Source organism: Corvus kubaryi, unplaced genomic scaffold (genome assembly GCF_017639235.1).
Source record: "Corvus kubaryi isolate FWS band 111438036 unplaced genomic scaffold, C.kubaryi_AGA036_p1.0 37398, whole genome shotgun sequence".
Taxonomy (NCBI): Eukaryota; Metazoa; Chordata; class Aves; order Passeriformes; family Corvidae; genus Corvus; species Corvus kubaryi.
In genome coordinates, this window is record NW_024581137.1 from 48,462,074 (window position 1) to 48,488,384 (window position 26,311).

A 26,311-nucleotide genomic window follows, 5' to 3' on the forward strand; every position below is an offset into this window, starting at 1 on the left:
TGGAATACCTGCTAGACCAGTGGTTCTTTAGCAGACAGGTAGTTTAAGGAAATTCGGAGAAATATTATCTCAATGATAAATTTCCCATGGAAATATTTTTCCTGTGTCACTTCAAAGAATACATTCTTGGTCTGGTTTTGATGCTTTTGCCACAGGATGAGAGGTCAGCATTGTTCACAATGTGCAGGATGCAGAGCATTTCCACCTGAGGAAACAAGTGAGCCTCAGCCACCTATTTCCTCAGCCACAGCTGAGGCTTTCTAAGCAGAGAAGTACTTTAGCAAAGCAATGAAGTTCTTCAAAGCTGTGGATCACCTTTGTAAGGTGTGTTTCTGTTTCTTCTGTCAGTAGACACTCTGTTATTGTTGGTCCTCAGTAACATCCCCATAGTGTGTCAGAAGGAACTCAGCTCAAACAAAATAAATGTCCAGCTAAATAAACTAGTTATCAAAGGAAATAAAACACCTAAATATATATGTTTCTAATGTTTGCGTTAACTTCAGCTTTTCCCTATAGATAAATCTTGAGCCAGATATTGACCTAGTATAAGCCAGTATCAGTTCTCATTTTGCTGAATCTGCCCTGGCCTCTAATGCAGAGTCCAGTCATGGCACTGGAAGTAAATGTCTCTGCCATCCACTATCTGCAGGATAAACAGAAACTGCAGTTAAAAGGAACTGCACTTAATATGAATGTTCACAAGAGGGATGTCAGATAGTGTTCTTATTGTGTGGACAATAGCTTCCTGGGCACACCATAAGGGTTTTCCAAAAATCATGTCAAAAACTGATAGAATTAGAAGACGTGGGAGTCTTTTGTGCCATTCACCCCTGAGCTTTCTCTAAGAATTCTGGTTCAGCCTCCGTTACGGAGAGGAAACAAGTGAAGTAGATGGTCTCATCCATTAGAGCAGTGCTCATGTCCCTTCTCCCAGGGCTGTCTGACTACCCCATTCCCAGCTGGACCAGTTCAAGCATCCCCCACTCTGCAGTGCTCAGGCACCATTGCTGGGAAGCACCGTCGAGAAACACTACATGGGGGCAGAAACCAGAAGGAATGTGGCAGCTGTAATAAATGCATCGAGGTTCAGTTAACTTTGGTGGGACTGCAGAGGCACAGAATCACAGAATGTGCTGAGCTGGAAGAGATCCACAAGGATCATCAAGTGCAGGACCATCCCCAAGAGTCACATCATGTGCCTAATAGCATTGTCCAAACACTTCTTGAACTCTGTCAGGCTGGAGCTGTGACCACTTCCCTGGGGACCCTGTTCCAGTGCCCAAACACTGGAAGGATGAAGAACCTTTTTCTAATACTCATCTAAACCTCCCGTGACACAATGTGAGGCCATTTTCTTGGGTCCTGTCACTGTCACCACAAAGAAGAGATCTCTTCTGAGAATGTCAGAAAACACACACCAAAAGAAAGAAAAGAAAAAAAAAACAAAAAAACAAAAAAAACCAAAACAGATTTACCAAGATGTTTTGACCTGAAAAAAAGTGTGAAGTAGATGTGAATGCATTGACTGAGTACTGATTTTATCTTTTCTTCTGTTTTCTTCTAGAAAAACTAAGCATACTGTCAACCTTCATAGCACCCTTCAAGTACCTGAGTCCTGGCCCAACCACCATGGAGGATGAAGACAATTTAAGTAAGCAGTCTCTTTTCTCTATAGATGTAAATAAAGTTCAAAAATAAAATCTCTACAGTGGAGGAGCAATTGTGGAAAGGAGGTGGTTTTGCAACTATTGGCAGACCATAAGCCCAGTCCATATATAAAATCACAGAATCACACAAGGGAGCTGGAAGGGACCCACAAGGGTCATCAAGTTGAGTTCCTGGCCCTGCACAGAGCCATCAAATTGAGAACTGATCAACCAGGCTTAAATAAACCATATAATGTAAAAATTAACTGCTCTTGGCTAATTACTATTCTCTTGGGCCCTTACACCTCAACCAACTGTCTGAGCCCATGACTGAAGAGCTGGAGGAAAGTCCTGCTGGGTTTGAAGGAATTGAGAAGTCTTCCAAACACCAAGAAGTCCGAGAGTGACAGTTAGGAATTAAAAACCCTCAATAAGCCCTTCCATTTGTCACCTAGAAGCAATTATTGTATGTTATCCAGCCCTGCTTATTTTAACACAATTTGAATCTTTAAAAAAAAAAGGGAGGGAAGCTTTCTCAACCAAATGAGCAATGTTTTAGTATCACCTACCAGACTGGCTTCTTTTCCAGGCAGACACGTACTGCCATGGTGACCTGTTAGAGTCAGTCAGTGGGAGGAATTGGGTATTTTTCCCTTGTTGTTGCTGATCCGCCTTGGTTTGGTCATGGTGTATCACCAAGGGGAAGAGCTGCTGGAGGAGTGAAGAAGCACAGCCTGCTATTTTCTGCTGCTGAGCATCATGTGGACATCACACTATTCTGCTGCACAAAGAGAGGCTATTACAGATCTTAGCAAAGGCAAAAAAAAATCCTGAAAATCCTTCAAAATTGCTCCCAGGAAGGCTACATTTTCAGGAAGACATATGAGAAGCATACACACACACAGAGGAAACATATTATGCACACGATGAGCTTGTGCAGGCACCTCCTGCGTAATAGTTCCCAAATGTGCTACTTAGTTATTTTTAGGTAATGTAGGAAGTTTGTACAAGCCAAACACTGTAACACCGTTTTCTTATTGCTACTGTAACGCCAAGACAGCTTCGTGCCTGCGTGGGCTGTAAAACAGCTCACATGGACAGGGTAAGCTATGTTTTCTGAAAGAGAAACAGCAAATGTCACTGTTTTCAGGGTCATCCTACCCAGTCCTCCCTTCGGTCAAACATATGCTCCAGTGAAAAGGGAGCTATTTATTTCTTGGTACACCGAAAACATTTTAGGTGTTACTATTAGAATCTTTAATTTTTTTTTTTTTTTTTTAATATGAATTAATTTTAAATCATCCATGTTTCTGTGTTCACTTGCAGTATAGTGGCCTAAATCCCACTAAAGCCTAACGCACACGTACCTCTGGAGTAATTCCACATTTTAAAGAGCTTCAGAGATTTGCTCTAAACAAGTGGAAGAACCTTCTTCTGTGTTAACAGTTTAACAGGAGCCCAGGAGAATGCTGGCAAGGTAGAGAAGTAGGTTGCTTATCCCTGTAGTTTTCTGCTCACTGAGCATCCTGTGAGAGTGCTGCTTCCCCGACTGTGCTGTATCAATGGGCAGAGTTCCACCAGCTGAAATGGATACAAATCCTGTTTCACATTCCCTTAGGCCTTCTTTACAGAGGGAGCCATGCAGTTTAACTACACCTGCATTTTCAACAGGTGATTATTAGCATACAGACATGATTTTTGTGGTTTATCATCAATGAACTAATACTAGAAAAACCTATCAAGGGCACTATGCACCTTTGGAATGGAATTGTGGGTAAAGTAATCATCTGTCTCTAATGAAGGTCTAATCTTGAACATGCAAGAAAAGGACCACACTATTCATCCCCAGAAGGCAGTTGTACCTAAGAATGTAAGAAATGTCACAGAGGATTAGAAATAGGAAGCCTAGCTCTCTACATGGTCTTCAGCATTTGTTAGTGATGCTTTGAGAAAAAGGACATTTAGATGGGGAGCCTCCCCTTGGTATATCATTCTAGCACCCAGCAAAAATTTACTCTGCTAGAGCTTGCACCTGAATCACCATATTTCTTAGACATCAACAGAACTGTCCAGTCCTCTCTGGAGCCCATTGATACTTCTGATCTCAACAACAGCCAGGAACAAGGAGTGATTTAGAGTGTTGTCAAAAAGTGCACCCTTTTATTGCTTCAAGCCTGCTGTCTCTAGTGCTGGGATTGCAAGAAACGGTGAATAATCATTCCCTGTTCACTGCCTACCTGCCTGCCTTTCATGATGTTACAAGCCTGTGCTTGTCCCTGATCTTTGATTGTGCCATCCCCGCTTTGCCACGGGATCAAGGCAGGTTATCACCAGCCACAGATACTTTTGAATCCAGGTTGTGTCTCTAGCCAGAAGCATGTGATTCCTGGGGATCTCATTATGGAGTGCTGCCACAGGCACAGGCTCAGGGCAGCACACACCTCCCCAGTGTCTGCAGCGGGAGCTGATGGTCCCCAACACACTGATTTCAACCACTCCAGCAGTCTTGAAGGACACATTCCAGACTCTGTGCAGGTTCAGTTATGAGTATGTTGGTCAAATTCCTCTTCAGACAGCATGAGGCCCCAGAGCTTTTGTTTCCACAGTGTGAGATACAGCAGCAACCCTGTGTCTAAGAAAAGAGTGAATATCCCATTCCAGGAGGCAGAGCTCCAAGCAATCCCTCACCAAAACAATTCCCTTATTTTTGTTTTGAAAACTGTGTCTATTGCTATCATTTGGATTTCTCCAGGGCCTAAAATGTCCTGGGCCTGATTCAGGAAGGCATGTCCTCAGGTCTGTCTCTGCCATGGGCTGCCCATATTTTCTGCTGCATGCAGTTCTTTGCTAACTTGGACAGAGAGCATGGGAATTTGAGTATCATCTAAGTCAGGGCAATTAGATCATTTAAATAATTTCCCTCATTGGTAAGATCTGTACTAGACATACATGGATTTCGCAGCTACTTCAGATAGTTAGGTGGGCAAAGTAGAGTATGTTCATTCTGGAACAGCTAAAGACAGTGGCAATCACTTTTCACAAACTTTCCATCTTCACTTCAAGCAAAGTCCTGTACTCTGTTTCGCTGGTAATGCTTCTCTCTGAAGTCTGGTGTTACGCACCAATAAAATCTAATGACACTGGTTTTAATAGCCTGAACCCTGTGAGCTGCCAGGGAGTGTTCAACAGCAACAGAGAAATCATGGCTAACCTAGACTTCTTACATGGAGGTTTAAAAATACATGTGTGTTTTCATGTAAGAGAGAAAAGAGTGATTTGTATTGTTAGCTTCAAGTTTATTGTTCCAAAGTCAAGAATATCAACCTGAAAATCCTGGCAGAAGCATTCCCAATTCTTGGTTGTGGAATCAATAAGTGTATGAAAAGGCCATCTTGCTTGCAAGAGGAGACTGCCCTACATTGCATTTGATGTAGGAGCTGGCCTTGGGCAAAGGTACCATGCCTCTGGCACCTGGGTTCATACCTGTTGCTCCTGATTCAAGATTTTTTACTTTCAAGTATTCCAGGAATTAAGAAAGTCCATCCTTCTAACATCTGCAGTCAACGTGATGTAGTTAAACAGCAAAAATGTACTCTACATAAGCAATCCAGTGTTGCCTGTCTCAGAGCTAGCACTTGAATCAGGAGTTGGCCATAATACAAATATTGCAAATTATTTCTTCTAATATCACAGCTTTTCAATAATGTATTGCCATTGTAAAGATGCTAGTGAAAATGAATATGCCACCTACCACCTCTTTTTTCCTATCCTCCCTAGAAGTTGGCCTGGCAGCAGAATAACCTTCAACAGGAATAATATTATCTCTTCAAATGTAGCATGGAGTATCAGATGGTTAGTTCTGCAGAGCCCTTAAGACCCAGAGACATATTCAGTGTCATTATTAGTGATGCATTATAGTTCTGAAATGCTCTTGATGAGGCAAACTCTCTAGGTTAACTCTACTGTGCATAATGACCAAAAGGAGAAAAACATGAAAGAGCAGTCAGAAGATTGAGGAATAGTGCATAAATAAATATATTTCACTAACTGCTTTCTTTTCTCCTGTTCAATTAGTGAAGCAAATACAAGATCACAATGTCTCCTGATGCTTGTGAAACTGAAAAAATCAATTAATAAAGTTACCTGAGGAGATACTACAATGCAAAGCTGTGAGACTTTTTTAGAAATCTTACACAATAAATTAGAAACTATTGCCAAAAAAGTATGATATTTTTCTTTCTCTTTTAACTCCATCCCCTTACTATGTTAATATTCTCCAACCTTTCATGATGGGATAACCATAATTTATTATCTTTCTTTTTTTTCCCTAAATGTAAGGAATATATTTGGGAAAGTCAAGAACAAAGACACTATGAGAAATAACAAGACTGAAAATGATCCACAGTTTTGCATTTTCCCTCTGTGTATCCTCTGACTTATCCCTTTCCTTTTAGTGCTCTTCATTTCTAAAATTGCTTGTGATTGTTCTATTACAGCTGCTTGCAGTATTTATCTTGTGTAGTTTGGTGTCATTTGCCTGCTTTGTCTGATTTTCACAATAGAAGTACATGTGCCACCATTAGAGAGGTAATCTTATGTCTGCTACACAGAGGTCTCATAAAAGACACATTTCAAAGACTTCCTATTTCAAAGATACCTAAAAGTATAAAGTAATTTCACATTTCCTGGCAGCTGCCAGGGATCACACAAGTCCATCAGGCTCACAGACTTTGTGAGGCACTCACTGAGTTTAGGCTGCCTCTGATTTACAGGCCATGATGACTTATGGCTGGCGCAGCTCCTACTGCGATCTGGGAAGAACTGAGCTGTTTCCTTGTGTTTCAGGACCAGGTGCTCTAAAATCTGGTTGGCTGTAAGGATACTTGCACAGATTTTCTTCACTGTGACGAGGCCAAAACACGCCATAAATGCAGGCATGTCATCGCCGCGCATGCCCAACTTTGTCCACATATGCTTTGTGCCTAATATCTGAAAGTTTTACACTTGCATTTCTGCATTTTTTTCACTACACCAAGGCAAGCTCTCTGTTGGCCAAAACATGGACTAGACAATTTTATAGACACAACTTAAGACAAATAAGTAATGTTTATTTTATGGCGTTAGTTAACTATTGTTTTATTGAGGGTGGTTAAGGTAAGACGTTAAGGTCACACATTCACGTTCACAAATCTGCAGTTCTCTGACCATGAAAGGAAAAACAGATGGAATAAGACAATATGAATTATAAACACAAGTAACCTCTTGAGTTTTCCTATTCAGTGGTGCATAATCAATACAAATTCTTTTCAAAGCTGAATATTGTGTGACGCAGGAGCTATCTTTCTTTTCATGCTTCTTGACTACAGTATCATTATGTACCATAATTGGCTGTGTAAAAACCTATTAGGTTGAGAGAGAAGGTGTGAAATACAGAACCAAACCTGTTTCCTGCTAAAAAATATGTCTGCATCAAAATATTTTACCTTTACTTTAAAAAATACACATAACTGAAGAGATATATTCTGAGTGGAATGAAAACATGAGAAAGGAAGGAAAGTGGCCAGAGCCACTGCCAAGCTGGACAGAGGAAGTTAAAGCTGATATCCCCTTTCCCTTCAGATCAGAATCTCTATAAATACAGTTGTGAACTCAATGAGAAAACAGCACATTATCCTTGTGCCTTAGTTATCATGATCTTTTAAATGTCTTATTTCCAGAGAGGCTGGTTTAAAGATGTCGTATTTTATACAGCTGAATACCATATGATGAAACTTTTTCTATTATGTGCATATTTTGCTTTCCTTTCCTTCCTCACCTGTCTTCATTCCATCCCCTTAGCTTCAGAAACTAAAACTTAACTAAGACCTTAATTTGTCAGTTCACTTTCTGCCGCAACAAAGCGCTGCAGAAGAGAGCTCTGGAAATAACTTTGGTGAGACATAGACCCAGGCTGGAAGCTCAGTGTGTGCAAGGTTTTCAGGAGAGGGAGCCTAAAGACTCAGTTCTGCAAATGGGCCCACACACATGGTATTTGAGCCGTGATTATTACTCCTGTCTAAGCAGTGACCCCCTTTCTGTGGAACAACTTGCATGAGTGCAGACTTAGTGCTCTGATGGGAAAAAGTCTTTTGATATTTAATACAAGTGTAATGTGTCGGGATATAAAGGAGGTTTTTAATCATGATGGTTGGTTCTACATAATCCTCTGCAGGCTCCTGTGCAGCTGTCAGCCCAGCCTAATACTGGGGTGCAGCAAAGACACCGCACTCCAGCAGAAGCTTCTCAGAGCTTAGCCAGCAGCTCACCCCTTACATCCTTGCAGCCAGCCTGTGTTATCAGGGTAGAAAGAAATCCAAACATGACCATGGTCCCACAGAAAATGGGAGGACCATTCTCTGTCCCCTGAGAATGAGTGGGACTTTCTCTGTGCATGGGACTGACACAGGCTGTGCAGGTGGCATGATCATGTCTGACAATAACAAACCAAACCCTGGGAAAGGCTCTGTGCCCAGTGCTGTTTGGAGTGAAGCAGGCAGCCACACAGTGCTCTGCTTGGAAAGGGATCAAGTGCATCACTCCTGGGATGGGCTGCCTTGTACGTTGGTTAGACTCACATTTACTTCCTCCGCTTGTCTCTGCCCCAAGCAATGGACAGGAGGACTGGAGGATGTATCAGAGATGCAATACATTTAAACAAACTCATCAGAAATGACAGAAATTTTATAGGATGATTATTTAGCCAGCAGCACATTTTGGGTCTCATTCAGGACACCAGTGAGATGATTCTCCATTCTCAGCCATGCCTCTGTTGTGACACAGAGCACTGCCTTGCAGCATGGACACTGCACAAGTGTGGTCCAGAGTAGTGGGGGATTCACTGGTCCAACAATGGAGTGCTCCCTCCATAGCTCCCCACTGCCATTTCATTCCCTTCCTGGCACTCCTGGCAATCACACTCTCCCATTTCTTTTCTTTGATACAGATCATCCTTTACATCAGGAATTGCTCCCATCATGATGCTCTGGCTTTTCCTGGTCTTATTTGGATTTATCTACAGTTTTTGCAATATTAGTTGTTGCTGATGCAGAAACTAAGAGTATCTGCAATTGAATTTGACAGAAAGGCACTCACTTACTAAACTGGGATCTGAGTCTAGACCAAATTATTGTTTCAAATGCTATGAAGGTCTGTCAGATCATTTCCTAGTCTGGATTCATGATGCTGACAACACAAGAGGCTATGGTGTGAGCAGAAATGGTCAATGTATTTATTGCAAATAGATTATTCAATGCATTGGCCCATTTTTCTGTTTGTGAATCATTTCTGATTTCTAATAATGTGTTCATAAGCATTCACCCACATGAATTATAGACTAATTGTCATCCTAAGGGAATTTTACAAACTATTCACATTTTACTAGTAATTATCAAGCAGTTCATTTAAGTTACATGCCATCCATTATGCTTCATCTTTGAGTGATGTAATCTTTTCTTAAAACAGAAGGCTAATGACTAATAGAAGCAGATCTTTAGGGACAAGTAAACATTCAGAACATGCAAAAAAAACCCATGCTAGAAATAAAAAACCAACCATTATACAGATATATGAGGAAATCTCCTAAAAAGAGCTGAGCAACAATTTCTTTTTTTTTTTTTTTTTTTGGCTATTCTGACAGCCCTAGGCATAATTTCAGCTACTATGATGGCAATTGTAATGTGAGTTGTTTTCTTTCTTTACTGGCAGGTACCAGCAGTGCAGAAGTAAAGGAAAATCGAAACATCGGCAACCTGGAGGATCATCCAGTAGCATCTACTGACAGGGCAAGAGGGGGAACACCTAGCAGTAAGAGGAAAAGACCCTTAGAGGAAGGCAATAATGGCCATTTCTGCAAACTCCAGCTTATCTGGAAGAAAGTTTCATGGTCAGTGACACCAAAGAATGCTCTGGTTCAGCTACACGAACTTAAACCAGGATTACAATATAAAATGGTTTCCCAGACAGGTCCAGTGCATGCTCCAGTCTTTGCTGTCGCTGTGGAGGTAAATGGACTTACATTTGAAGGCACAGGCCCCACAAAAAAGAAAGCCAAAATGCGTGCCGCAGAGTTAGCTCTGAAGTCATTCGTTCAGTTCCCCAACGCTTGCCAAGCCCACTTTGCCATGGGAAACTGCATCAGCCCATCCACGGACTTCACTTCTGATCAGGCAGACTTTCCAGACACTCTGTTCAAGGAGTTCGAACCATCCACACACAGCGAGGACTTCTCAGTCTACAAGCCCGTCAATAACGAGCTGCTCTCCACCGCGTACCGACACGGGCGCTTACTGTGCCACACGCTGGACCTGATGGGCCACGCCAAGCCAGGCAAGCACAGGATGGCCAAAGCGGAGAGCGAGAAGAACCCGGTGGTGCTGCTCAATGAGCTGCGCTCGGGCCTGCGCTACGTCTGCCTCTCCGAGACGGTGGAGAAGCAGCACATCAAGAGCTTTGTGATGGCCGTGAGAGTGGACGGAAGAACATTTGAAGGCTCAGGACGTAGCAAGAAGCTGGCCAAGGGTCAAGCGGCGCAGGCGGCCTTGCAGGCCCTCTTTAACATTCGTCTGCCCAGCCACATTCCCAGCAGGAGCAAATGTCACCATTTGCCGCAGGTGAGAGCTCCTGGGTAGCTGCCACACGTTGAAGGAACTCTTCCGATGAATGGGATCGGTATTGCCATAGCTGTTATTGGTCTACCAGATGGTTCTTCTGATGTTGCAGCAAGTGTCATGCCACAAAAGAGCTCTTTCCCCATAAAAAGAGCCGCAGGCAAAAGCTTGGAGATAGTACCCTGAAATTACTGGGTACAGTTTGGAGCTCATTCCACAGGAAGCATAGAGGAGAGGGCAAAATATAAGGAGAAATACCAACATTTCACTTTGCTAGAGAAAATGGTACATTGACACAGGCAGAAAATAGGTCATTCTGTGGTACTGCATCTTTCTTTACAGAGAGGAGCCCATATATAAAGAGATGCTCCTCCTTTTAGAGTTAATTTTTGATGAGAACCATGCCATTCAGAGGAGACATCAGTGCTAAGGAATATGCCTGTGTCAGAGCAATTCTGCCACTGGAAAAGGGAAAGATTTTTGTTTATTATGAGCTTACTATTGGGGGTGATTTTGGTTGGTTGGTTGGTTTGATTTGAAGGCTTGGGGTTTTTTGGTTTGTTTTTTGTTTTCAGATATGCATCCAACAGCACAATGGATACTGAAAGCTTTGAATTTTTCCTGGAACAAATGTAGAGATTATTGCTGTATTCATATAGAAAATATAGATCTGAGGTGCATACTTAGCACATCAAAATTTCGTAGCTGGTCATAGGCCAAAGGCTATCTTAGCATTACTCAGATGTGTCCATTTTCTTAGTTCAAAGGAAGTCAGGATTTGCAGACACTGGGAAGCATTAATGGGTTCAAGTGATTTATTGATTTATTTGCGGTATCAGAAAAGGTTTGATTCACCAGCACCAGGAGGTGATCTACAGCTACAAAGCTCCCTTTATGAAGGGAGCTGTTAATGTCCAGGATTTAATGCAAAGCACTAGGAGCACTAAGAGTCATTGTGCTGTTGGCTTGCTGTGAGACCCAAGGCAAGCCATTTAAATTCAGTGTGCCTGTAATAAAAATGAGCATATTATATGAAAGAACACTTCAAGATCCTTAAGTAGTGTGTAAATGCAAATTATGAGTAGCAATTCTCATTAACATTAGTAAAGATGGTCATTATATGTTCAAGGAGTTTGATAGCAGATTAATCCTTTAGGTAACATGATTGCCTGCAGGACCCAGGAATTATAGTTGGTGACCCAGAAGTTTCCTGTCTATGTTTCCAAAAAGGAAACATTGCAAATGTGAGAATTTCTAAAATACTTCATAATCCTCCACCTTTCTTTTAATTCCAGTTTACAAACTCCATGAACCTGTGAGATAATAACATAGTTCAATAATAGCAGTGATCTTCACAAAGTGCTTTGCAGGCATTTTGGAAACCTTAGCCAAGATGGCAGCTTCACCTTTCCAGTGGTCCTTCAAAGTACACATAGTTTTAAATGAGATACCCCTAGTGTTTCCTACCCAAATTAATTCTGGTTATAAGCAATCCCATTCTGCTGGTTGCTTTGTTGCCCCCAGTGAACTTTGCTGGGTGTGTCAGCAGGTAAATACACGTATTTATTGACCTCTGGTTTGTCATGTTCTGAAACTGCACCACAAGGATCATTGCCTCAGTTCCTGAGCTCTCTGAAATATTCCCTGGTTTCTTGGCTTCATCCTGACCTTCTGCCTGAATATCACATTTTACTTCAGTCTCCAACTGTTCATTAAGCGACATATTCTCCAGTGTATGTTCCCTTTTTAATGGCCTTTTCTCCTTTCCGTAGACTGCTGCCCTCCTTATCTTCTTCCCTTCACTGTTCTGGAAGTATAAATGTCAGTGAAAAGGTGTCACTGAACTTTCTCTGTCAGTATTTTTTGAGTGGTTATGCATTGTCCCAACTAGAAGATTACTTTTAATGCCAGCATTCAGCACATTAATTGAGAGATAAGCCTCAACACTGATTTCTGCTGACCTCCTTACAAGCTGCTCTCATCAACAGATATAGCAGCTGTGACACAAAACCTGAGTTTGTGTTACTCGCTAAGTCATAATTCAAATTCCACAGAAACCAACAGACATACTTAGTGCACTGACTTCAGCTTAAGCATTAAATCCAGAAGCATCTTTTCTAGTTCTCACTGTGTTATGCAATACCTCATCAAGTGATTGCCTTTGCTCACTGCCTCAGTCAGCCCATCTGGTGTTTGGTCAGTCGAAGCAGTGTAACCATACTGGGGAGAGTGCAGCTCTCAGTATCTGTGGTCAGAGGCAGCTGCTCCAAGCGCTGTTTCAGCTCTTTCTTGTCTCCCTGATCTTGTGGGAACCACATTTTCAAAGACATGCTTCAAGCCAAGTTTTCAAAACTGTTCCTACTTAGTAGTCTTTGTTTCTGTCCATCCATAAGTGTTTAAAAGCAGGAGAGGATCCTGGAACCCAAATAGCTTGGGAGTAGAATTTAAAATATTAGGAGGGATTGATTTCTTCACAGAATAAGGAGCAACTATTGTCCTATACAACCATTCACTCTTTTCATGTGCTTCATTTTATTTGTTAGAATATCAAACAGTTAATTCATTGGCAGTGGGGACAGGCAAACAAGATCAGCTGTCAGAGTTTCACCCCTATTTTGAGTATTTTGTATAATCCAGGAGTGTTTATCTCAGTTTATCGCTGTTTATCCTTTACAAAGAGTATTCCAACTTTTCATGTCTGTGCTCCTGTTCCCCTTGCTATTATCAGGGGTGTTAGGAGGCTACAATTTGCCTTTTTGTGGTTACAGCCTGACTAGAAACAGGAAATAGCCAAAAATCATGTAACACCAGTAGTCCAGTTATCCTGAAATTTTGTATTTCACAATGTCCAAGAAATTTTAAAAAAAAGCAGTTGTACTTAAGTGCTGGGCCTCCAAAATGTTGACATTTCTGCCTTGCTCATCAGTGCTCCCACGGACCTGGTGTCCCTCAGCCTGGGCCTTGGGTGTGCCGTTGGATGGACAGACACTTTTCTGCTGACTAAAGGAAATTCAATGTAAAACGTCAAAAGAGGCACAGGAAGAGGAACTACCTAAAGGAGGGTATATCCAGGTGGGGGTTGGCCTCTACTCCCAAGCATCCAGTGACAGGACAAGAGGATGTGGTCTCAAGCTGTGCCAGGTTGGTTCTGGTTGGACATCAGGAAGAATTTCTTCCCTGACAGGGTGGTTAAGCATTGGAGTGGACTGCTGAGGGACGTGGTGGAGTCACCAACCCTGGAAGTGTTCAAGAAACGATGTGGCCCTTAATAATGTTGTTTAGTTGGCATGGTGATGTTCAGTCAAAGGTTGGACTTGATGATTTTGGAAATCTTTTCCAACCTTAACGATTCTGTGACTTTGTGATTCTGTATCATCCAGTTTGTCTGGAGAGGTGCTGTCTGCACAGGAGGCTTCCTGAACCACCAGGAAATGCACAGCATGCATGTAAACCCCTGTCATCTTGATCTCTTCTAATTCAGGTGAAACAAAGGGCTACAAGAATAGCAAAGCCAGAAATAGATAAACTCCCTGGATCATCTTCAATCCAACTTGCTTCTTCAGCTGCCTCTCACCATGAAAACACTTATGAAAACACACCCTGAAATTCTGAGCACTTTACAATGCCAGAGCTTTCTTAAAAGAACATTGCTGTGCCTCTGACTTCTTTCCTGTGATTGCTGCACAATGTGTTCGGGCTAACTGCAAAACACAAAAGGTAAACAAAAGCATCTCACAATTTACACCAGGAAAAAAAATTAGTAATTTAAAGCCAAGATAACTGAGATTATGCCTTCTTTACTGCCATCAGCAGTGCATTAATCCACTTCTGTGAGTCTCATACAGGTACAATAGTGGCTGGGAGACCTGTACACTTGCCTGTGTATAGGATGAAGAGAAGGTAGCTGAGATAACCCAAGAACCACCTGAAATGGTCACAACATTTGCCCATCAATCTGCCAGTTCTTCCTCAACCAGATGTTTGATCTGTGCTAGGCACTGAAGTGCAAGATAAATACTATTGATGGTCAGAGACTGGGCACACAATGTTGATCAGAGTAGCAAAGATAGGAGCCTGGAGATCTGTTAAACCCATGGCAGAGGTAAAGTGAATCAGGAGAATGGAAATTACAACTCTTCACTGCACCTTGTATAAGGCACTAAATATTACTCCTTGTTTCCTGGCATACTTGGTCTGAACTCATATTCTCCATCAAATAAAATGTAATTTCTTCAATTATCAGCTTTCATGGAAGTCTGACAATTGTTTCTTCCCACTTTGTAAGCTCATGTTCTTACATTCCAATGCAGGAGGCAACATCAAAGGGTGCTTACCTAACCAGCCCTAATGAGTGCAGCGGTAGAAATTCATCCATCCCAGGCTTTCCAAGTGCAGTGTGTTCAGTTCAGGAGATCAAGGTGGCCTCCAGCTGCATCTGACCAACTGGCAATTGTTTTTCTAATCTTGTAGTCCTTCTAACCTGTCTTAGTCTAAATGGCATTTTTACTGCTGTAGAATACCATTAGTACTGCCATAACAAATTAGTAAAAGAGGAGTGCTTGGATTTCAAATGGACCTAAATTAGAAAAGAATAGGTGTGAAAATCGCATTCACTCTGCTTTGAAATGGCTTAATGCTGCTGTTGCTGGTTCACATCCAGAGCCTCCAGAGCAGTGGTTGTCTATTTATTTTAACAAAACCTCGTTGTGTTTTGTGTGTGTGTCATCAAAAATAAGCAGGGTTTCTCTCTTTGGCAAATACAGCTAACCTTTTGGATCCAGTTAAATCCCCTATTTGCCAAAAGCTTCATTTGCAGGCTAAAGCAACCTCAATCCTAGATTGCAGTGATTCTTTACTTTGAGCAGGTCAAGGATTCCTGCCAGTTAACTTCAGTGTCACCTTGGTGAGAAGGTGGCATCATCATGGGAAGAGCAACCACCATGTCAGGGAAAGCCACATAACCCACACCTCTCATCCTCTTCCCTCCAGAAACCTGTTTCCCTGTGTTGTGAAACTGGTTCATTTTCATGCAGTGTCAGTTGTTTCTGCCTCCTTAACTTTATTTCTCTCACTATCCTCGTTCGCCAACTCCCTGGCAACTGTGGTCTCTCGCCTGTGTCGCAGTTAAGCCAGGGCTGAGGTTGGCAGTGATATATTTGACTCCAGTGTAAAGAGCAGCAGCACATGGGGTAGGCACTGATATTTGAGAAGCTGTTCCAGCAGGTTTCTGTGAAAAGCTTTGTCTGGTCAACCAAGCAGGTACATTGTTTTATAACCTAGTCTGTTTTCTCCTGCACAAGGAGAAACAGCTGATAGGTGTGCATAGCTCCTGACAGGGGGATGCAAGAAAGAGAAATGGTGGGGACCAGAGAGATGCCTCTGCAATGCAAATAACATTTGATTTTCAACCATCTATTTCTTACTCTGTAGGTGGGGAAAGTTTATAATCAGAGCTACAGGCAATCAAGAAATTTATAGGTTTACAGTTTTTTAAGCAAAACAATGGCAAAAGAATCAATTTAGCAGCACAGCATTAGTTTACTGGATACTGTTATTATTATCTTGGCTGCCAATTAGACTGTAGTCACTTTTAGGCTCACAGTTGAGGAACCAGGACCACCTCTCACCCTTCATACAAGTCCAATATAAAAGATTATAATAATCCCCTTCTTGAGTCTCAGATGAAGAAACTACTTTGGTTTAATGTATATAATCCATGCAAGATCAAACGGAGATGCAGAATGGCTACCTACATGGAATTACAGGAAACAAATTAACAGGGTAGAAAGGACTCTGGTCACTCGCTCTCATAGCATCAACACATATATGTGGACACATTAAGGGGTTTGCACATGAAAACCAGTCATCACTGCAAAAAACCAGACTACATTGCATCAGCTGAGCTCCAAGAATGCTGCAGTTCCCTGCCGCAGAAAGAAGTTGGTGTATCCGTTTCCACACTCCCTGCCTCTCTCTTTTGCTCCTCAGTTGCAGTTCTGTGTAACTCCCAGCCATAGATAACTCCAATCCCCAAACGATTCCCCTGCACTCGTCTTTAAGACCTATGTGATATAGAGTATGCTCAGGGCTTTCAGAGCATTAGGTATGCTAAACAAAACTCCTAATGGAGATGTTAAATTCTAAATGTACCACTCACCTAATTAATAATACTTAGAAGAACTGCAATAATCGTGGTAATTAGTTAATGAATAGCCAATCTTAATTTACAGAAGTGAAAAAATAATTGTAATATCTTCAAGGAAAAAAATCTATAAGGCTGAAAGGTATTTTTCTACATTATTTAAGTTTATAAGCAATCCAAAACTCTTCTTCCTCTGAAAAGAAAGGAAAATCAAAATTATCTAATTTTTCCTTATAAAGACTGTAAGAGTCCATGGTGATTACAGTTCATTTAGAGTAGGGTAAATCTGATTTAACCATCTAACTTGGCTGCTGGGTGCTCTTTTAGCTCTTTATTAGTTGAAAATACTTCATACCATCCATGCATCCACAGGAACAGTGTTTGATTTCTTCCCTTCAGATTCTAGATTGCTTATTAAACGTGGCGAGTGAGACACAGCGTGGACTCTGCTGACTTGTGCTGTTCACCTCAATAAACCAGCTTTGTCTATCTGTGAAGCTGATGATGTGGATCTGATTTGTGAAGAATTATTATTTGTGCGACCCATTAGGGTGAGACAGTTTGTGCAGAATGATTAGGGCTCCAGCAACCAGCAGACCTAGTTAGTGCATGAAAGCTGAATCCCAGTCTGGTGTCATCCAGACATAAAACCTTCTTCTAAACCAGACACTCTCGCAGCTGTCAGAGTTGCTTCTGTTGTTTTCTGGCTTTGGAAGTGAGCTAGGGACACTTCAAAAAGCTCCCGGCAAGCTGGACCTCTTTAAAGCTCCCACTTAATCTTGGACTTGCATCCTGATTTTGTTTATAATGCTCCATTATTACCTACTAAATACAAGCCATGATCATTCTGCTCTGCTAAATGGAGCTGTAATACAAGAGCCCGGAGTGAATTTTTCTTTGGTTGACTTCCATGAAAAGCGTTTTGTGTTTGAGCTGGAGTGTTACAGTCATGCCAAAACCACATTCTTTATCTATTTTTATCTGTAGTCACATCTAGGAAGCCTTAATTATTCCAGCAGATTTTTCCTTCAATGTACAGAGTACCAGAAGCAAGCTCCTAGCATTTATTCTACGACGACTACCTCCCTCTTGTGGTCCTTGTGCCAGCCCTGTGGCAGGCAGATCATCATCATGTGAGGGGAAATCTAACAACACAAAATGCCAACACACATTGGAGGGCAGTGGTCCAGAACCTCCCAGTGATGCTGCTGGGAATCCCAGTGCCACATGCGGCAGAGGGACCACTCCCTTCCACTGAAGAGGGAACATCTCTGCCCACTTTATTTTTCTTGCAAGTGTTAGCCTTTAAATAGTGAATTTGTGTAGTAGTCATGGAGAAAACCAACATTTTTCCTGCCCCTTTATCTCAGCTAAAATGTCCATGCATACTGCATTGTGAAAGGATTATGTACATACACACACACACAAAATAGTATGCGGGTCATAAAATTCAATAGGGGAAATGTTTTCAGGGCTTAATCTTAGGATTGTTGAGAAGTAATGGACAGAACAGATTTTAGACTTGTTATACTGCATGTAAAATGTGATTCATGTGTTTAGACATTTATACAACCAGAGAGAAGTGGCTCAGGTTCTTTGAGATAGTAAAATCCTTCGTTGTTTACAAAGTGCTTTCTTTATATGAACATTTTACAAGTGAGTTTGGATTTTTAGTGGGAGCAAAATTTTAGAGCAAGAGTGTTGTTTTTTTTCTCTTTGCACATACATGATGCATGATGTGAACTTTTGTTAAGATAAAATATTTTTACAAACTTCTGAGAAATAGAAATGGGAGATACATACAAGTAATCACTGGGATAGTGGGTAAATTATTCACCTTTTTTATCACATTTTATTCAATGAAAGCAATCAGCATTGTCTATGTCTCATGATACCCCTTCTTAGACTGTATTCAAAGACACATAAAATATTAATGCATCCATTAAACTTTTCTCCTCTACCTTTAATACTGCAATATTATTGTGTTTAGACAAATTCATGTTGCTTTTTCATCCTGTCCAGTTTTCTAATTGTCAGAGTCTACTTCCAAGCGAGCTGTTATTTCCTATTTGTCTTCTGAGCCGGAGTAGACATTTGATATGAAAATACCTCAGCATGATTGCTCTTAACCTACTTGTCATCACATCTGCTGCAGACGCCAGCCTCACAATCAGACCTGAATTCAGACGATGGTACCTTAAAATCAATGCTAAAATAAGATGTCATCCAAATGAGCCCATGCTACTGAAGCCATGCTAATTTGCAATTCCTTTTGTGCTGTCTCTTCTTGCTCTCTTTACCCAGTTCATCTTTAAAAACTAAAGGTGGAAAGAGTACATTCCCTGAGCAAACAGTCAATTAACAAAATGAATATGGTTTGGTTTGGTCAGAAAAATAGTCTAAGCATCCCTTGATTTTTAAGTTTTCTGTTCTTGTTGACTTCTCTTCTTATTGAGTTCCTATTTTTAAGCTATCTTCTATGAACTGGGCACTAATGCTCACAGAAGTAATTATAATCAACTCCTTTCCCTCTTATGTGGGTCATTGCTTTAATAGGTTAAACACAAGGAATAATGTGTGTCCCCAAGGTCTGGTGGGGAGAGTGGAGACAGCTACACTGCCTTCATTTCTTGTTTGGTAATTAGTTCTTATCCAAATCAACTTTGCCCTATACTTTTAAGGAATAATCCTCACAGGAATATTGAAGAACAAACTCATTACTCCTGAATTCCCTTTTTGTCTTCTACTCTCCTTGAAATACACACAAGTCATTCTAACCCCCGGTGCCTAATGACCCTTGTACACCCATCATATGGAGAACAGCTCAGAACAGCACCACAAAGATACTGTTGGGGCTTAGTTTTCCTGGTCTTTGCACAGAAGGAGTGTCCAAGAGAGTAGAAATGCTTGTTTAATCCTGACCCAGCTGCACAGAAACCCCCTGCAAACCAAGCTAGTGGCCATCAACATGAAGCAGACAAAAAAAACTAGCTAGAAAAAAGTAGGGAGCAGTGGTTGGTAACACAGCAGTCAAGTTTCCTGAAGGCTTATGGTTATGGCAGCAGTGAGGGGCAGATGTGCTGATTGATGCACACTACAGGACACAAATCAGAGACACACTGAAGTTTTTGTGTCTGAGTATCAGCAATTTGCACAAAAAGGGAAATATATCACATAGCTGTTAAAATTGTGGTCTGAGCCAAAAGTTAGCAGGCACCACTTGGAAAGCAGCATGAAAATAGTGTCCTATAATAATGTTTATAGCTGCTCATAGCACAATCACATGGAGGGAAGAGGAATTGCCCATGAGGGTCACCAGTCCGGAAAACACCTTCAGAGATGCTAAAGGTAGTTATCAGCTCTTACCCAAGAAAACCAAAAAAAGCCATGGCACATTAATTCCTATGGATCCTATGGATTACTGACTTGCAACTCAGCCCAAGGGTTTTGCAATTCCCAGCAAGGACTAACAACACATTAAAACACTGTCATATTTTGCTGCCTTTTGTGGCATTGCATGTTCTTCCTTCAGTGCTCAATTTAATCCAATCAGGACTTTTTCCTATATGGAGTTACATGGACATTACCAGAACAGGGGACATGAGTTATTGACACAAAGATATCTTTGTCCATTCTGTCCCTGACTTCTTCAAAAAATGCGCCTTCAGTGCTGCAGCACATTCCTGCTGTTCATAATTCATACACATCTGTCTGTCTCTCTGATGGTTTGGGCATGGCCTAAACCATCAACATTTACTCTGGCAAGTATCTCAGCATGGCTGGAGGACTCTGTGGTCTGTATTTGCCCTTCTACCTGGTGCTGGCTACTAATTAGAGAAGACAGCAAGAAATTTTAAAATTTATTTATCTGCTAAATAAACTATTTTACTTAAATTCACAAAAAATCTGAAAAACAAAGCCACAAAGTATTGCCATATGAACTGTCAAGTAGAAGTTATTTTTCCCTTCCTTTTTTTTTATTTAAATGCATGAGATTTTTTGTTACAATCATAATACTACTGATAGGAGATGCTCTCTGCCTTTCCAGGGCAAGAGCCTTCAGCTGCATATTTTATATTTTGACTTTGAGAGAGATCAAAGTACAAGAGGGATAGGCTACTGCTGTCACCATGCTCTGGAGAACACTGATGGGAAGAAATTATTAGCATTCCCCAAAACACTGACAAGCTACAGTGCATAGATTTTCCTTTTAAATTCTATATTCATTTAAAAAAAAAAAAAGAAAAAAAAGTAACAAGACTCAAATTTACTAGTCTTTGATATAGATATTTGGAAATTTTTCCCTCTACAAATAGGCAGGAGCCTAAATTTCTATCTTTGCCTGCATCTCTTCTTGGACATTTGTGAACTTAGAGAGATCTTAAGTCCTCCTCTCTCCAAAAGAAAAAAAGTTTTTAAATAGCATTCTCCTTTATATAACAAAAATCAAGCAAGCAAGCCAAAGTAGATAGTCCTTACAGGCAGATTAACATCCTTGCCATGAAACAAAGCTAGAATCTAGCAGATATCTGAGCAAAGCTTCCCCGTGGCAGACCAGGAGCAACTTGCGCAAATCCAAGGGATCTGTTGGGGAGCCTTTGATAACAATAGGTCACCAGATAAACACCAACGAGGGTGAACTGAACAGGGGCAGAGAAAGAAACATTGCGAAGACAAGCTGGGGGGGAAAAAAACGTGCTTCCAGGCTGCCTTTGACTGAAATTGAACCAAACAAACTAAACACTCCTACTGCAGTGGTTAGCAGCAGTTGGGTTTTTCTTCACCCTTTCAAACCGTGAAGATGCCAGCAGGGGGATCAGCACAGGCCACTTGCCGCTCCTAGGCAGTGATATGTAGTGTGCAGGAGTAGGGCTGCTCCCAGCTGCAGATATGAGGGCACTTGCTAGAGTCAGGAATAGAAGCTTAAAGTACAAAAATCACTCTGTTGAGAACCTGGGAACAGTTTTTATGGAGTGAGGGGTGGAATTGACCCCCTTGGTGAAAATCAGACAAAACCCACAAGTTTGGGAAGGAAACTGTTGGAGTTACATCACAGTCTTTAAGTGAAATCCTTGCAAAGGCACGCATAGGGAATGCTTTACAGTAATTTGAGCTGTGTTTCGATACCTATGCCACGTACTGTATTCTGGGAGCCTATTTTTTTGCACATATACTTACTACCATTACAAATATTAAAAGTACTTTTTGTGGTTGGGAAATTATGGTGAATAACTGAACCAACATAAACTAAATTTTCTCTGATCTACATTAGTATGAAGCCACAAAACAATGTGGGAAGATAATACTTTTATTCCATATTCCCACAGGCATAAACCGGAGCAGAATTTCAACCTATGGAATTACAGCAAATAAAACTTACCCTGAAATATGTTGCAGCAGTTTCTCATTCCATCATGCAGCTGATAAATAGCTAATCTCCAGTTCAGGCCACTCTATTTAAATAAGCCCACTAAAAAGTTTAGCTATCTCTGACTGAACTACTTCAGCTGAATATCCTTAGTTCACTGCTTCTGGCTTCTATTAAATGCAATGCAGATAAATTCTGTTTTCTACTAGTATTTGTTTCTCTCTTGATACAGCTGGTATCAGGTCCCACTAAAAGCTTTCGGACTGGAAGAAAAATCTGAAAAATATGTTATTTAGTAAGCATAACTAAGCAACTCTAATACTAGGAGGACAGAGGAGTTCTTCTGTGTTAGCTGTTAACAAATACACTGCTCTCCACGGGCAGCCTCACCCCCACCATTAAAACTGGTGATTTTGCAGAGCTGTGACCAAAAAGGGACCTCATCTTTCCCTGAAGCACAGCTGACAAGCAAGAGCTGTGAGACACCCTCGATTTGCTGTGTATTCTGCTTACCTGCTCCTCTGCTGTGGCAGCTGCCTCTTTCCCTGCTGGTGTCGGGCTGAGATCTGGCTGCAGGCAGGGAGTGGGCAGCTCTGCCCCTGCCAGGGCACATCTCCCATGGCACAGGCTCACATGTGTCTCCCTAAGTACTCAGCCTTATTTCCCCTTCCTAGCTCTGACTGTCCCGTTGATGGTTTCTGTTTTCTGACACTTCCCACTATCAGAAGTGATCTCCTCTCTCCCAGCACACCCCATCCAGGCAGGAGCAGGCTGGAGCTGGAAGGAAGCAGCTGTGAGAACAATTCAGTGCGATTTTAGGTTAAATGTTAGCTGCCCCGTCCTTGTGATAATCGCTGGCATTAGAGCACATTAACACAATTGCACTTGCTGCAAATTAACAGCGATCGGTGCAGAGGCACAATATCAAGTGCAATAATAATACACACGTATGAAAAGCAACATGATCACCACCTAATTAATTAATAACTGGTTACTGATTAAAAGGGGAGCATTTGGAGCTAAACGTGTCCTTAACAACACTAACAGGATTGGTTTAGCACTGATTGTATTTTCCAATAAGACACATAAGTGCAAATAATTGCTTCCACTATATCATGGAATTAGTTCCCTGACAGTTCAGCTGATTACTTCAAGGTTTTATCTGTGTTTTGTAGCTGCAAGATCAGCTACCATTTTGCACCTTACCAGCTGGTAGTGAAACACTCTTCTGTTTACATGTATTGCATGTAATGTAGCAGGAGAAGCAGAATCAATACTGTAGATATATACAGTACCTGCATCACAAAGGTTACCACACTCAGAAAATAGCTGATGAAAACTTGAGGTAATGAGCTGAAACATCCTGCATGTAATTCTTAGCAGCACTAAAAATAATAATATAACTTTGTCTGACACGGGTAATCCTCCGCAGACTGAGGGAAGCATAATTTTTTTCTGGAAGGGAGTTTTGTGGTCCACTGAGGGTTTGAGTGAGATATGGGATATACCTTATAAGTGAGGAGTGGCTCGTAACTCAGGAGAGGTGGAACCTAAATGAAGTCACAGAGGTCATTCTTATTTTATCACTGGGGAAAATGTGCCCTGTATATCACAGCTTTTTCATACATTTAGTTAGTGGGATAATTCTAGGTACAACAAAATGTTCATGGTTTTTTGTCTTGTGTTTCATGAACAGAAAGCTTTTAAAACAACTAAAAAAAACAACTGCAGAGGGACCATTTGCCCTGCAAGTCCAAAGTTAGGCTTCTTTACATAAGTTTAATGAAATACATGGGAACTCTGTGGTTTGTTTAGGGTATGGGGCTATCAGTTAAATATTTTTGCACATTTTTCCATACATTTTTTGCATCTGCTGCAGTGCAGAATCTAGAAGGGCCAATGAAACAATCAGAGAAGTGTGCCCATCTTTTTATCTCCCTTCATTATAGCAGTTATTCATATGATGTGAATATTTCTGCAGAAGAGATTTCTGTGCATGTTTTCAGGCTGCTTTCCTAACAAAATTAGCTTTTTATGATCAGCCCTCTGCTGCTCTTAGCAATCCTTGAGACTGTTCAACCGTATTTGATAGTATAAGATATCTTAAGGCATTCAATAATCCATACAGGTTAAAAATAGGGACTTCAAAGGAGCAGGAGCAACCCAAACTGGTCCTGCACAGGGGCCAATGCAATCACCCCCAAGGCAGCAGCAAGCAAGCCAGGCAGCATGTTGACAAGACACACCAAGACATTATGGTGTTTCCATTTCCTCCTGTTTCTTCTCTTCTTAGTGCAGGGGGCCTGTGCACCCACTTTTTTAGAGGTATGAGTCAATTTGAGCCTGAAAAATCACAGAGGGTGGTGGGTTCCTGGTGGATGGAGAGGTTGAGCCCATGTGTTGGTCTGTGACAAAACCTGAAAGTGCAAATATGAGGGCAGTCATGTCAGTGCTTGCTTGGTGGAGCCAAGGGAGCAGGCAAAAAATAAACAACATTGTTTCTTTTATTTGTACCTATACCTGTTTGTATATATATATATACCTATTTGTACCTGTACGTATTTGTAGGTAACCCAAAAGTGATCATCAGAGTTTAAATGTATTGTAGTAACAGCTGTGAACAATTTCACTGTTTCTCAATGCAGTGTGTTGCCTGTTCAAAAGACTGTCAGTAACCCTAACAAAGCTATTTCTCCTTCTCTCAGACTGTAAGATAAACTCAGACATAGAATGGTTGCATTATCCTTTTTCTCTAACATACCTAGTTCTGATTGCTGACAGGCTTTATTAGCAAGAAGCAGAAAGGTTGAGAAATGGTTGATTAGAGGTTCAGCTGTAAACTGGAAATATCCTGTCAGATGTCCGTTGATGAATCTGCTGTGGTACATTTGTTATAGGATAGATGGGGCAGGTGCTAAAATCCTTATTTAGCAAAATTGAAGCCGATCAATGTTGACACTGGATTAAACAGGAGTATTTGTTTCATTTGGCAGCTGCAAAGAGGGTTGGACTTTGTTAGAGAAAGGGGGCAGTCCACAATGCATCTGTGGGGTTATGAGCCATGTATCATGAGATGAATGAGCCACTGTTAGGAGGAAGCTGAGTGGGTGCCTGCTTTTGGGTGGGATAGACTTAATTTTCTTCATAGCAGCTTGTATGGTGCTGTGTTTTGAATTTGTGAACAAAAGAGTGTTGACAATACACCGATGTCTTACCTGTAGCTAGGCAAGACTTACACAGCATCAAGGCTTCTCTGCTTCTCACCAGGGTAATCCCATAACAGTAGCATGGGGACACAGCTGTGGGAGGTATGTAAAGTCACCATTTATAAATCTACATTGGCATGCTGGCTTCACTGAAGCCAATGGGAAAATTCTGTTCAGTGCAGGTTCCATGTTAGAAAACCACACTTAGGAAATATTTGTACAAGAAAATGCTGAGGTAGTGCAACTTAAAACCCACATTGATGGCTGTTCTCAGAAAGCTGCCTGGTTGCCATTCATACCTTGAGGGGCTAATCAATAAAGCATAATTATCTCCTCTGTTTATAGGGTGATGCTTGTTCTCAGTTTGAATCGAGAACTATTGAAAGAGCGTATGAAGAAGACTTGAATGTGTGTGTCAGGATCAATTCAGAGTTTAAATTGCTTATAATGGCTTTTTTATGTCAATGCAGATATCTCTGAGTGGCCTAAAGAGAGGGTGACAAAAAAAGTAACTGTGTCACCAGCTAGTTTTGCTTTTTTTAATTTAAAGGGATATTGTCAACAGGAAACCTAGGCACAGAACTTAGTGTAGCTCTAAATACAACACTTTGCATCTTGGTGATGCAGCTTGTGATTGTTTCATTTATTCTAGCTTTCTTTTCTCCCAGGTTGCTTTTGGAAGATTCAAATTAAAAAAAAAAAAAAGAAAGAAAGAAGAAAGAAGAAAAAAGAAAAAAGAAAAGAAAAGAAAAACGATCACTAATTATGGAATTTGTTGAAAGTATGAAGTTGGTTGTAAAAGGTTTTCATAAATAGGATCTCAGAACAGCTCAGGTCCTCTAGTCCAGTCCCTGCTCAAGCAGGACCAGCTACAGCCAGCTGACCACTTGTGGTTTTGAGTATGACAACAGGTGGAGACTCCAAAACTTCTCTGTACAGCCTTCTTGCATTCAGATTGAATCTAAGGTTTTCATTTGTGCCCATTGCCTCTTGTCCTGTCACTGGGCACTACCAAGAAAAGTCTGGCTCTCTTGTCTTCATTCCCTCCTGTCAGGTATTTCTATACATCAGTGATATCCCATGGAACCTTCTCTTCTCCAGGCTGGACAATCCACCTCTTGCAGCCTCTCCTCCTATGAGAGATACTCCAGTCTCTTGATCACGGCCCTTTGTTGGACTCAGTGCAGTATGTCCATCTCTCTGTCCCACTTTTACTGGGCAGCCAGCACCAGATCCAGCACTCCCAGTGTGTCTCAGCAATGCTGAGCAATGGGAGAGGATCGTCCCCCTCGACCTGCTGGCAG

The 26,311-nt window shown here is 41.3% G+C and overlaps 1 protein-coding gene across 1 annotated transcript in view; it reads left to right on the plus strand.

Moving 5' to 3' along the window:
* The window catches only part of ADARB2 (adenosine deaminase RNA specific B2 (inactive)), a 307,587-nt gene that overhangs the window by 196,939 nt on the left and 84,337 nt on the right, over nt 1–26,311 (plus strand). The window contains exons 2-3 of the mRNA XM_042043582.1: nt 1,565–1,651; nt 9,390–10,294. Coding sequence (XP_041899516.1) covers nt 1,565–1,651; nt 9,390–10,294 — 992 coding nt within the window. The remainder of the gene's footprint in view (nt 1–1,564; nt 1,652–9,389; nt 10,295–26,311) is intronic.